This window comes from Notamacropus eugenii, chromosome 2, assembly GCF_028372415.1.
Source record: "Notamacropus eugenii isolate mMacEug1 chromosome 2, mMacEug1.pri_v2, whole genome shotgun sequence".
Classification (NCBI taxonomy): domain Eukaryota; kingdom Metazoa; phylum Chordata; class Mammalia; order Diprotodontia; family Macropodidae; genus Notamacropus; species Notamacropus eugenii.
In genome coordinates, this window is record NC_092873.1 from 292,887,946 (window position 1) to 292,901,898 (window position 13,953).

The window sequence follows — 13,953 nt, forward strand, 5'->3', positions numbered from 1 at the left end:
TTTAAGGCTAGGGTAGACACTATAAAATATTTGGGTGTTTACCCGCCAAAACAAACCCAGGGACTATATGAACACAATTACAAGACACTTTTCACACAAATAAAGTCAGATCTAAGTAAGTGGGAAAACATCAGTTGCTCATGGGTAGGCCAAGCCAATATAATAAAAATGACAATTCTACCTAAATTAATTTACTTATTTAGTACCATACCAATTAAACTATCAGATAATTATTTTCTAGAGCTGGAAAAAATAGTATCAAAATTCATCTGGATGAACAAAAGGTCCAGAATATCAAGGGGACTAATGAAAAGAAATGCTAGGGAAGGTAGCCTAGCGCTACCAGATCTCAAATTGTATTATAAAACAGCAATATCAAAACCACTTGGTACTGGCTAAGAAACAGAAGGGTAGACAAGTGGAATATGCTAGATACTCAAGATACAGTAGACAATGAATATAGCAGTCCACTGTTTGATAAACCCAAGGACCCCAGGTTCTAGGATAAGAACTCACTGTTTGACAAAAATTGCTGGGAAAACTAGATAAAATTGTGATGAAAACTAGGCATAGACCAATGCCTGACATCATACACAAGAATAAAATCCAAATGAGTACGTGATCTAGGTATAAAGATGGATACTATGGACAAATTGGTGGACCAAGGGATAGTGTATTTGTCAGATTTATGGAGAAGGGAAGAATTTTTGACTAAAGAAGAGACAGAAAGCATTACGAAGTACAAGATGGATAATTTTGATTACATTAAACTGAAAATTTTTTGCACAACCAAACCCAATGCAACCAAAATTTGGAGAGATGTAGAAAACTGGGAAAGAATTTTTACAGCTGTTCTCGGGGATAAAGGCCTCATTTCTAGAATATATAGAGAACTGAGTCAAATGTACAAAAATACAAGTCATTCCCCAATTGATAAATAGTCAAAGGATATGAACAGGCAATTTTCAGAGGAAGGAATTAATCATATGATCATATGAAAAATATAATCATATATAATATATATCATATGAATATGAAATCATATGAAAAATCATATGAAATAATCATATAAAAATACTCTAAATCACTTTTGATTAGAGAGATGCAAATCAAAACAACTCTGAGGTACCGCATCATACCTATCAGATTGGCAAACATGACAGAACAGGAAGATGATAAATGTTAGCAAGGATGTGAGAGAGTTGGAACACTAATACACTGTTGGTGGAGCTGTGAGCTGATCCAACCATTCTGGAGAGCAATTTGGAACTATGCCCAAAGGGCTACAAAAATATGCATTCCCTTTGACCCAGCAACAGCGCTTCTAGGACTGTATCCCCAAGACATCATAAAAATGGGAAAGGGTCCCACACGTACAAAAATATTTATAGCAGCACTCTTTGTGGTGGCCAAAAACTGGAAATCAAGGGGATGACCATCAATTGGGGAATGGCTGAATAAATTATGGTATATGAATGTAATGGAATACTATTGTGCTATAAGAAATGATGAACAGGAAGACTTCAGAGAGGCCTGGCAAGACTTATATGATCTGATTTTGAGCGAAAGGAGCAGAAACAGGAGAACTTTGTACACAGCAATGACCACAGTGTGGGAGAGTTTTTTCTGGTAGACTTGGAACTTCATTGCAATGCAAGGACTTAAAAAAAAAATTCCTGAGTCTTCCAAGGCAAAATGCCTTCCACATCCAGAGAAAGAACTATAAAATCAGTTGCAGAACATAGCAGATCACATTTGTGTGTATGTGTGTGTGTGTGTGTGTGTTTGTGTATTGTGTTTTGGTTTGTTAGATGATTTCTCCCACTCATTTTAATTCTTCAACACAGCATGACTATAGCGAAAATGTATTTAATAGGAATGTATGTGTAGAACCTATGCAAAATTGTATGCTGTCTTGGGGAGGGATAGGGGAGGGAGGAAGGAGGGAGAGGAAAATAATAATCTAAGTTATATGGTAGTTATTGTAGAACATTGAAAATAAATAAAATTAATTAATTAAAAAAAAAAGTTTGGGTTTAATTTAAGGAAAAACTTCTTGACAATTAAAACCAGCCAAAAGTGGAATGGACTTTTTTGGGGGAGTAGCAGTTTCCTTATGGCTAGAACAAAGGCTATAATTACTTTTCAGGTATGCTATATGGAAGCCCTGTGCTCAGTGAGCAAAGCAGAATTGAAGTAGCTCAAAAGAAACATGTGAAGCACAAATTTAGAGACATTTTTCCCCCAATGTTCACATGAATTATCTGTGCTCAACCTGTGATAGAGCCTTTCAAACTCATATTGGTCAGATTGACATCGTGATGTCATTTTGGCCCTCTTTGAGCATGAAAAACAACAATGAGCACGTGTTAGGTATGATATGCAGAGGATTCTTATTCAGGTGTGGGTTATGCTAGCCAGCCCCTGAGATCCTGTGATTCCATTTAGTGAGTGTCTGATATGTGATATGTGCCTGCGACTGTGTTAGAATCTGACAGAGATAAGGAAGAAGTGTAAAACATGGCTTCTGTGCTCAATTTTACAATCTGGTTAGGGAGAAAAGTTTTTAAAGGACTTCTGAGTCTCCAGTACAGGATACTCACATATTCATTCATTCAATAAACACTTGTGAAATACTTACTCTGTGCCAGCCAGGAATCAATATGGATTCAAAGGCCAAAAATAATAATCACAGCCCTCAGTGTTCCTCTATTGGGGGAAAACAACATATGAACCTAAAATTAAATGCAAGGTAGATTCTTATTTATTTCTGGGGGAAGAGTTCTAACAACCAGAAGGACCAGAAAGACCTTTAGGAGGTAGCACCTGAGTTGATTCTTGAAGAAAGCCAATGAATTGATAGGGTGAAAGTGAGGAGAAAATGCCTTCCAGTAATGGGAAATGACCAGTGGAAAATGTTGCTATGAAAATATTAAAAAAAAAAATGCTTTTTATTTCCTTTTGTTTCTATGGGGAAGGAAGGCAGGGAATTAGGAGGTTACTGAGCTGGCTGAAACCTGTTCCCTGGGTTGTGAAACTGTACATTAGGCCTCATATATTCCTCAGAGGAGCCAAAAACGGAGCCAAGGTTTTCTGAAGTAATTTGACTTGCCTTATTTAAGGAAAGATCCTAAATAGCATCAGCTCCTTTGCTATCTTGGCAACATATAAATCCCTTCCCTCCCAATTAGTGCATTCATTGGGGCTTCTTTAAAATGTAGTTTTGTAGTTTTATAAATGTAGGAGTTTAAAAACTCAGTGTTTAAACCTGTAACTTAGTCTTGTTTACTAATTTGTTCCAACTTAGTTTGTTCCACTTTCATTGAAGGAAGCATAGGATAATCTGTTTGACTAGGCCTGTGTGACCTTTATGACCTGAAATCATAAAGATTGTTATATGTTAAAAAAATTATTTCTATGACATAATTTTGTCTATAAAAAGCCTCATTAGAATCCTAATCTTTATTCAGGATCATTTTTCTGAAGCCTGAACCTGCGCTTAAACGTAATAAAGCCTAGATTTTTACCGCTGTAATTTCTATGTTATGGTAGGCTCATTTTGGAAGCAGTAATCTCCCACTCAAAGAGGAGATTATTTCTCATGTAATCAAAGGCACAGAGTTAAATGGATATGTGAGGAGTTGAGAAGGACTCCAAGGTTGTGAACCTAAGAGACTGATTGGTGGTGTCCTCAACAGACATAGGAAGAGAGAAAGGTTTGGGCAGATGGTGAGTTGTATCTTGGATGTGATATGTACAAGATGCCTACAGAACATTCTGTTGGAGATTCTTGACAAGCTGTTGGTAATGCAGCACTGAAATTCAAGAAAGAGACTGGAGCTGACTGTTAAGATCTGCATCAAGATGTAAGTTAAAGCTGAAGGGAGCTGATGAGATCCCTGAGAGAGATTGTACACAGGAATTGAATGATGATCTGAATGAGGGGACTGAAATCCCCACTGAGAAAGGAACAGTCAAAGAGATAGAGGTCATGAAAGAGCATCATCATAAAACTCCCGGGGTGGGTGAGTGGGTAGGAGAAGCTCTAGTAGGAAGTTCAAAAGGTCAAGTCCTGGAGGAAGACAACTATGTTTGAAAATTAAGAGACCACTAGTAACCTTGGAGAAATCAGCATCAGATATTTGGTGAGACAAAAAGCCAGATAACAAAAAATTAAAAATTGAGAAATGAGAAAATAAAGGCAGCTCGCAGACAGATTGTTTTTTCTTAGAGTTTGACTATAAAAGGGAGGAGAACTAGGATATTTTAACTTGAGGGGAAGTGGTGTTTGACTTGTTCTACTTGGCCCCAGAAGGGCAGTAGTAGAAGCCACAAAAAGACAGCTTTTGACTTAACATAATGAAAATGTTCCTAACAGTCAAATGAAATGGGCTGCCCCAGAAGGTGGGGAGTCCTTCTTCATTGTAAGTCTTCAAGCATAAAAGAACTCTGAAATTCTCTGACTTAATTTCTAATACATGATGGGGTCACTTATAATTCCCAAATTGAGCACCAAGCTAAAGGATGAACGGGCTCATTAAATACAATGCATAATATCAGACATTTAACTTCTCTAAGATGCCCACTGTGGTTTCACCTTCAGTTTTTCTCTCTTCCCTCCAGGTCCTCCCCTTCTAAGTAAAAGTCTTTCCCAGGCCAGGGTACTTACCTTTCCCATTTCAAACTCCATGCATGCCATAACAATGATCTATGAGGATGAAAGATAACAGAGATATGAATGCCTGTCCAGTTAAATCCTGCATTTAGCACACTAAGCCTTGGGACCAAAAGTATTAACTGACAGGATGTCACAGTTACTCCCAACTCCACTTCCAGCCATAGGAAAGAAGAAAACCACCGGAAGATGTGTTAGAACCTACCAGAACACTGTATTCCCATATCATCCTCCAGAAGTCCAGAAGAGTGGTAGCCAGAGGCCCCTGGGTGGCGATGTATGCCCTCGGGCCATATACACCCTAAAGGGAGACCCAGATTGTAGAGTATAAATACACCATTCACTCCCAAGAGTCCTACCTGGCATCCTCCCCTCTCTTTGCTGCTACTCATAGAAATACAGAGTGTTGTCTTTTACAGTACCTTGATGAAATTGGCATTGATATAGTGGGAGTCTTCATCAGAAGTTACCAGGGACAGATTTACCCTGCTATGATCAACTGTAAGAGAAAAAAGGTACAGTGAAATAAAAGAGTGTTAGAGCCAGGGAGTTTTGAGGATGTCTGTCCCTTGCATAGTGCTTTCAACATTTCTCTTTGGTCAGGATCTGTGATTTCACAGGTTCAGGGAACTCCCAGAGATCTTCTATCTATGCAGATCGGCATTTGGTCCATACTTTATAGGTTTAGAGAGTTGAGGTGGTGATACCCAGGGCTCTTTGTCAAACAGCTAGAATGTGTCAGATATAACATTTGTCATCTTGACTCCTAGACAGGCCTTTGGTGCACTATAGCATAATTATCACCTGTATTTATTAGGTGCTTTAAGTGTCACTCTCCTGGGAGAGTGTGATTCTACTTATAAATTACTGCTGCTTGTTTAAGTTTTTCACTTGGGCCCTTGTGAGTCTTTTATGAGGAACATTTCTTTTACATCGAAAAATGAACAGTTCTGCCTGATCAACTTTGTACATTAACTATCTTTCTACTTATTTTTGAGGAGACAATAATAATCGCCGACCCTTAGGTGGTACTTGAAGGTCTGCAAGACTCTTTAATAATAATAATGATAGCTAACATTTATAGACTACCAACTATGTGCCAGGTAGTGCACTAATCACTTAAAAATATCTCATTTTAGCCTCCCAGCAACCTGGGGAGTTAGATACTATTGGTATCCTTATTTTACAGTTGAGAAAATGAGGTGAAGTGACTCACCCAAGATCACATAGCTAGTAAGTATCTGAGGTTACATTTGAACTTAGGTCTTCCCGACTCCAGGGCCAATGCTCTATCCACTGGGTCATTTTGCTTTCTAGAAACCAACCCAAACTAAGCTTTGAGGGTTCCAGGGTAGATGTGAAAAAAGGCAGCTAATGTGAGAAAAAATGTCCTTGATACCTCTTTTTAGAGGTCAGGCTCGTCCAGGACTGTGCTTTGTCTACAGAAGTGGGTCCAGAGCTAGGGGCAGCTTAATGGAAGAGGGAGAACATAAATCCCAGGCCCCCTTGGCCCAGAAGTTGGTCTTTGTGTTTTTATACCTGAAACACATGCCCTTGTCATCCCTACCTCTTGGAATTCCTTGTTGGCTTTAAGACTCAGCTCGAGCAACTTCTTTGACATGAAGCCTTCCTCAACCCCCCAACTTGCTAGAGTAACTCTCTTGTCTTCATTCTGTGTATGTGGGGTGCATTGTATATATGCTATTGTGAGGACTGGTTAAGGATATCCAAGATCCAAGCTGACAGGAGTCACCGATGTTTGACTAGTGATTGACTCACCCACGTACCAGGACCTTCCTATGTACCAAATACTGGTTTCAGTCAATTTTGTTTAGGCAAGGGATGAAGCACTCTCCTGATTGTAATCATCTTAGCAACTTCATCTAGTTCAAATATTCAAAGTTAGCAAACTTTCTTGATCCCAATGCCCTTGTGGTCAATAAAAGGGGGTTCCCCCACCCAGGCCAGATTCACTGCCCCAAGGTCCTTGTTCCACACAGTTCCTGGGAATCAGCCAAGCAGCAACAATCAGCTATGAAGGCAGACACTCAGAGATCTGGAATCTCTATTGGGGTACACATCCCCTCTATGCCTGAGGCTCTGTCATGTGCCTATAGTGCTGTTGGTCTGGGGAGACACCCTTGCATAGGCGCCTGTTCATAACACACTGACTCATGATCCTCTGAGCATTTAGGTTTCTTCTAGATGCCTTACCTACAGTCTCATAGCTGCATATCCTTATATATGTTCAACTTATCTCTCTCTCCCCTTAAAAAGTAAGGTCCCTAAAGGCAGAGTTGCTTTCAGGTTTTGCATTTAGATCATTATGTCTGGCAAATAGTAAGTGCTTAACAAATGTTTTTGAGCTTAGTCCCCCCAAAAAGGTAAGAAAACACCTCCCTCCCCCCACATACCTTTGCCAGGGTTTGAGGGGAAAGGAACCATTGTTTTTCATTCATGTTGGACTCTTCATGACCGTATTTGGGATATTTTTCTCAGCAAAGATACTGCAGTGGTTTGCCATTTCCCTCTCTAGCTCATTTTACAGATGAGGAACTGAGACAAACAGGGTTAAGTGACTTTCTCAGGGTCCCACAGCTAGTAGGTGTCTGAGGTCAGATTTGAACTCAAGAAGATGAGTCTTCCTGACTCCAGGCCCAACACTCTATCCGCTGCACCTGCTAGCTGCCCAGTGCATATGTTAGATTTTTTTTTTCAATTTGACTAGGTTTTTTTTCCCTCTCCTTTATTTTAAAAAATATTTTGTCATAAGGCATGACCCTATGAGAGTATGAGTTACAGAGAGAAATCTAAGCAATGTAAAAATAAATCAATTAAAAATCTATATGGAAAAATGCTAGTTGACTGACAGATATTTATTGGACTGAGGGAATAGCTTGCTATCTTCAGGCATACATGATAAAGCCATAAGTCATAGCTGTATGACTAGATGATTAGAGACAGTAGTAGATAGAAAATGTAGGAAAGGGTATGGGAAAGCCAATGCATGAGTAAATTTAGGAGGACTTTGTAAAGAGAAGTAGAAATGTCCTAGACTTACAAGGCAAGATGTCCTTATATCTGTTTTTCTTGATATTTTCTGGCCTCTCAGCCACAGTTGTAGGGTATGTTTTATCCATCTTATACTTGGTCGATTGCCTTTTCAGCTTCTGTAGTGAAATAATAAAGAGAAGAAGAGAAAATAAATGGAGAGCAAAGAGCTGCCTGACAATCCCTGGAGAGGCCCTTTTTTCACTGTGTAGCTGCCTGTATTCTAGATAGCCCCACAGCCCATCTGTGGGGAAAGAAATGTGTCAGGTGTGGTATTTAAAGAATGGAAATATCACACTTGGTACAGCTGAGCCATCAACACCTGCAAGTCAGAGGTGAGGCTGTGGTGAATGTTTGAAAGCCTAGGCATTTTCAGAAAATAAAATTCCTGCTCAAGCCAAAGCATCTATGAGAGAGAGAGAGAGAGAGAGAGAGAGAGAGAGAGAGAGAGAGAGAGAGAGAGAGAGAGAGAGAGAGAGAGAGAGAGAGAGAGAGAGAGAGACGGAAGGACGGAGGGAGGAAGAGGGAGAGGGAGAGGGAGAGGGAATGACAATGAAAATGAAAATAATATTTTTCTTGTAGAGGTCCCTCTTTTTCTGCTAGAAGATAAAACACAAGCTAAATACCTAAATTTCCTGCCAAAAAGTGTTATAAGTAGACTACGAGCACCTTAAAGTCATTGACAGTTTTCTGTTTTGACCTCGTATATTTGGCACCTAGGGATAGACACATTTTCTTAACCTCTACCACATGGGCTGAGCTATCTTTTCCTAGGGCCCTAAGCCATGTAGGTTAGGCTAGTTTTTCCTTAAAAGCAATTGAAACTATCCTCCTAACTTAATTGGTCCCACAGTACGGCTCCATCTATTTACCAGGCTCCCAGTTACCTAAGCGTATAAAAACAGCTGGCCCAGGAACAGTCAAGGCTCCTCATATTTGTGAGATGTCCTATTGCCCTGAAAGTTACCACACTCTGCTAACCAGACAGTTTTCTATATGGAGATGAGTAAAGCTGAGTCTTCCTATATACGTGCTGTTTCCTTGATGAGCATTTTGTCCATGCTATAGCTAAGTTAACTCTTGTTAACTCTTAGATGGTCTGTGAGAATCTCAGTTCATTCCATTCTTGGACCTGAACCACCAGAAGGGCACAATCTCCCACAAGCACCTTCTACATAGCAAAAGGCTTAATCAGTGCCTGGTGAACAAATGAATGGATCTGCATTGGGAAAGGTTACTTTTATCTTTTTGAATCTAAACTATAAGCAAAGTCTGTGAGTAAAACAGGGAAGCTTAGGTGATTCCATCTTAGAGTCCATCCCTTGTAATGAAGCATCATAATCTATTGGAAACATTCAGACAAGCGTTTGTAAAAATAGTTAAATGAGCTTTTACTAGGAAGCACAGCATCCCTGTGGAATGATTTCCATTTACTAGTGCTGGTCTGCCCTCCAAAATTACAGGTCATAGGAAATGCCAGCAGATAACTTTGGCAACTTGTAAGAAATGACCTTACCCAAATTTTTACTCATTTCCATGTCATGTATCATTCAAGAATCCCCATCAAGTCAAGACCTGACTTTCTTGATATCCCACTCAATTTGAGAAGGGGAAAAGATAATTGGGACTCTACAAATAATTACTGAACTTAATTAAAATACTAATATTTATTATCTGACGAGGTCTATTGAATTGTACATTTTTACAGCCCTCGTTGCTTTAACTCTCTGTCTCGAAGTTCATTCTTCTCTTGGCCTTTCTGACATATCCTCATCCTTCTCCTATGCGTCTAACAGTTTCTTCTCAGTCTCCTTTTTCTCCCTCCTTTTCCTGACTTTGTACATTTCCCAAAGTTCAGTCTTTACCTTCCACCCTTCTCTCTATATAGAGAAGCCAAACTGGACAGAATGCTGAGCCTGATGTCAGGAAAATTGGAGGTCAAATCCAGCCTTAGACACTCATTAGCGTTGTGACACTGGGCAAGTCACTTAACCTCTGCCTGCCTCAGTTTCCTCAGCTGTAAGAGAGGGATAATAATAGCACTACCTCACAGGGTTGCTATAAAGATCAGATGAGTCTGTCCAGAGCCTGGTCTGTAGTAGGCAGTCTATAAATGCGTATTTCCTTCCCTCTGTATACTCTCTAGCTGTTACCTCTACATAGATACCAAAATCAGATCTGTACCTCTGGGCCCGATCTGTCTTCCAAGCTTTTACCCTGTATGTCCAAATAATAATTACTTGTTGTCCCTTTGGCATATTTATGTTACCTCAAACTCAACATGTTGAAAACCAAACATCATTATCTTCCTATTTTTTCATGTTGGCTCAATCTCTTAAAGTTCCCTATTTCTGTCCATTGTACTATCTTTCTCCTGATAACTCAGACTCAGAATCTTTTGTATTCAACTCCTAGTCTTTCAACTCCTATGTGTATTCAGCCACCAAAGTCCTCATCCTGGCCCACATATCAGTCCCTTTCTTTCTCAGTGCCATTCTCTTAACCCAGGCATGTAGCAAGTCAGAGGATTATACAATCATGGATTTAATTCCGGGGTCACAGAATTTATCGGGACTTCAGTGACTGTATAGTCCAACCCATACAAGAAAAGGAATCCTTGCTAGAACTTGCCTGACAAGAGGTCATCTGGTCTCTTCAATGAGAGAGAATCCACCACTCCCTCAAGGCAACATATTCCACTTTCGGGCCACTCTGACGGGGACAGCTGGGTGTTACAGTAGATAGTGCTGAGACTGTAGTTAGAAAGACCCATTTTCCTGAGTTCAAATTTGACCTTAGACACTTTCTAGCTGTGTGACCCTGGGCAAGTCACTTATCCCTGTTTGCCTCAGTTTCCTCCTTGTAAAATGATCTAGAGAAGGAAATGGCAAACCACTTCAGTATCTTTGCCAAAACACCCCAAATGGAGTCATGAAGAGTTGGACACAACTGAAACACACCTCAACTGAGAGTTACAAGCCTAACTGACACTGAGCCTAAATTTGTCTCGGCAACTTCCATCCATTGTGCCTGGTTCTTTGAGGCAGCACATACAGATGGGGCAGTGAAACTTAATAGCTGGATGATCCTGGGCAAGTCACTTAGTCACCCTCAGCCTCAGTTTCTCTGTTACAAAATGAGGAAATTGACTCAATGGCCTACAGAGTCCCTTCCAGGTCTAAATCTATGATTCTCTGGGCACTTCTAAGTCCTTTTTCCACTTAAAGAAGTCATAGAGTCCATCCTCTTCATTTTCCAAATGAAAAATTAATCCTGAACATATTACATGACTTGCTTTGTTAATTTCAGTTAATTTCAGTAGTCAAAGGCAAAGTCAAGATTTAAGATCAAGTCCTCCGATTCCAAATCCATAACTCTTTCTACTACACTATCCAGGTATCACCCACAAACATTAATATCACCAAAGACAAGAATTCTTCAATCAAAGACTCTCAGAATCCCAGGTTCAGTTTTTTTCCCCCTGAGGGGAGTGAGATTTAGAGAGCAGAGAAAGGGAAATATGTCAGTGGCTTGTATAACAAAGGAATCAAGGAAATAATCATTTGTTACACACTTACTATATCTAAGCACTTTACAGCTATTATACAGCAACCCTGTGAAGTAGATGCTATAAGTATCCCTATTTCACAGTTGAAGAAACTGAAGTTCAATGACTAACCCAGGGTTGCACAGTTTGTAAGTGTCCTAAGTGTCGGAGATCAAAGCTACGCTCAGGTCTTCTTGATTCTTGGACCAGTGTGCTCAGTCCACTGATTTTAAAATCTCCCAAACATACCAGCACCCTTTGCTTTTGAGCCTCCCTCTTCTGTCCCAGCAGCTCTGGTTTTTAATGGCTTAGCTGTCTAATCCTATGATTTTATTTTCATTAAAATGTAGTATCAGGTTTAGAGTTTCCTCACTGTTTTTTTTTTTTTTTAAGATTACTATAAAAATTCAGCCATGCTGGGAGGGAAAGAATCCATCCCAGTGTGGGGAAGGTAGCCAGTGAGGTCAGTCTGAAAGAAGCTAACCTTATGGGTCTTGTTTGGTTCCCCTGGATTAGTGTAATAGCAACCTAACTGTTCTTCTGATTCCCAGGCTAGCCCCTTTCCAATCCATTCTATACAATGATGCCAGGTTAATCCTTCAGAACTCTATATCCATTATCTTACATGTATCTGATTTGGGGGCAGCTAGGTGGTGCAGTAGATAGAGCACCAGTGCAGGAGTCAGGAGGACCTGAGTTCAAATGTCACCTTAGACACTTGACACTCACTAGGTGTGTGACCTTGGGCAAGTCACTTAACCCCAATTGCCTCATCTTTGTTCATCTCCAGTCATCCTGATGAATATCTGGTCACTGGATTCAGATGACTCTGGAGGAGAAGTGAGGTTGGTCATCTGCACAGCCCTCCCTCACTCAAAACAAAGTCAAGTGCAAGTCATGTCATTATTTCTCTGATGGCATGACCTTCTTCAGCAATGAAAGATGAACACACACATCTTTGATTTGAGGAGAGCAGATTTCAGAGAGTTTAAAGAAAGGCTAGATAGTACAATGAGACAGCTAGATGGGGCAGTGGATAGAATATTGGACTCTAAGCAGGAAGAGCTGAGTTCACATGCAACCTCAGAAACTAGCTAGCTTATAATTCTGGGAAAGTCACTTAACTTCTCAGCCTCAGTTTCCTTATCTGTAAAATGGGGATAACAGCACCAACCCCACAGGGTTATTGTGAGGATATAAAGTGCTTTTCAAACCATAAAGAGATAGGTGAATGCTACCTAACATTATTCTAATTATTATTCTAATTTTTATTATTGCTTCATGGATTAAAATTCCATAGATAGAGTCAGCCCAGGAGGGAAGGGAAGCTCAACAGAAAGAAATTCTGAAGACAATAACAAAAGTAATTTCAAGGACAAGGAAAAAGGCTTCACAAAGATACTAATATGAATATAGAATATATAGAAGAAGCATCTTAACAAGCTCAGTTTTACAAAGACTACTGGGCTGACCAAGGAGATCAAAGACAGAAAGAAACATCCCACATATACTAAACTATTCATAGCATCGCTGTTACAGAAGCAAAGCACAAGAAATAAAGCACATGACTGTTGATTAGGGAATAGGTAAAATGGATGGTGGTAAAGGCAATAGAATTTCATTGCACCCTAAGAAATTGCAAATAGGAATTCAGAGAAACGTATCACGAAAAATGGATTGATGAGTGTAATGAAATAAGCAGAACCAGGAAAACAACACAAAACGACTACAGGGAAGTAAGCAGAAAGAACTGCTAAAGCAAACTGAGTGCTGAGGAGGGGGGAAGACTAAAGCTGGCCCTGGGGAGGAGATAAGAAAATGAGCCTCCCTCTTTCCACTGAAGAAATGAGAAACTAGGAGAAACCAGGAGCTTCTCATCTGCTGCCCAATGTACTCCATGAGTAGGAAGCAGAGATCACTAGAAGTCAACATGGCTTCCTCAAGAGCAGGTCATGTTTGACTAAACTCATTTGTCTTCTGACAGAATAACTAGCCTGGCAGATTAGGAGAATGCGGTTGACCTAGTATGCTTAGATGTCATCCAAACATTTGACAAAGTCTTTTGTGTTCTACTTGTGGATAAGATGAAGAGATATGGGCTAGATGACAGCATAGTTAAGTGAATTCAGTACTGGTTGAACCGACTGGACTTTAATTAGTCATTAATGGTTTGATGCCAACTTGAAAAGTTAGTCAGTCGATAAACATTTATTAAGTGTCTATCTACTATGTGCCAGGCACTCTACCAAGACTGTATTCTATAAGACTCTAGTTACAGAGAAGTTGTTGAGCTTCCTTGGGAAATTGAGTACCCTATGCCAAAAAAAAAGCATAGGTCCAGTTCATACCCCTGTTCCCATCCTCTGACTCCAGATCCACTGCTTTATCTACATTACATTGATGTGATTAGTTCATAAGAGAGATATAAGACAAAGCTCCATGAGATTAAATCTGAGGGAAAGATTTCTTCTAAGGAAATTGAAGACAGTATAGAGGAGAAGGTGTTGTTTGAACTGTTTTAAAAGGTCAGGTAATATGTCAACAGGTAAGCTATTTTAGAGAGAGCATTTTAGATATCTAGTATTTAAAATCTTTCACAGCATGGCCTTATCCTACCTTTTTAGCTTTAGCATATATATGCATACGTTATTCCCCTCCATATACTCTGCAGCACCACCAT

General features: G+C 39.8%; 1 protein-coding gene across 2 annotated transcripts in view; it reads right to left on the reverse strand.

Moving 5' to 3' along the window:
* Positions 1-13,953, reverse strand: part of PTPN22 (protein tyrosine phosphatase non-receptor type 22) — a 76,161-nt gene that overhangs the window by 47,452 nt on the left and 14,756 nt on the right. Inside the window, exons 2-5 of one of the 2 annotated variants that reach the window (XM_072644389.1) lie at positions 7,737-7,845; positions 5,098-5,174; positions 4,881-4,976; positions 4,670-4,708 (exon numbers count right to left, since the gene is read on the reverse strand). In XM_072644389.1, coding sequence (XP_072500490.1) covers positions 4,670-4,708; positions 4,881-4,976; positions 5,098-5,174; positions 7,737-7,845 — 321 coding nt within the window. The remainder of the gene's footprint in view (positions 1-4,669; positions 4,709-4,880; positions 4,977-5,097; positions 5,175-7,736; positions 7,846-13,953) is intronic. The other variant, XM_072644390.1, reaches the window with a different exon arrangement.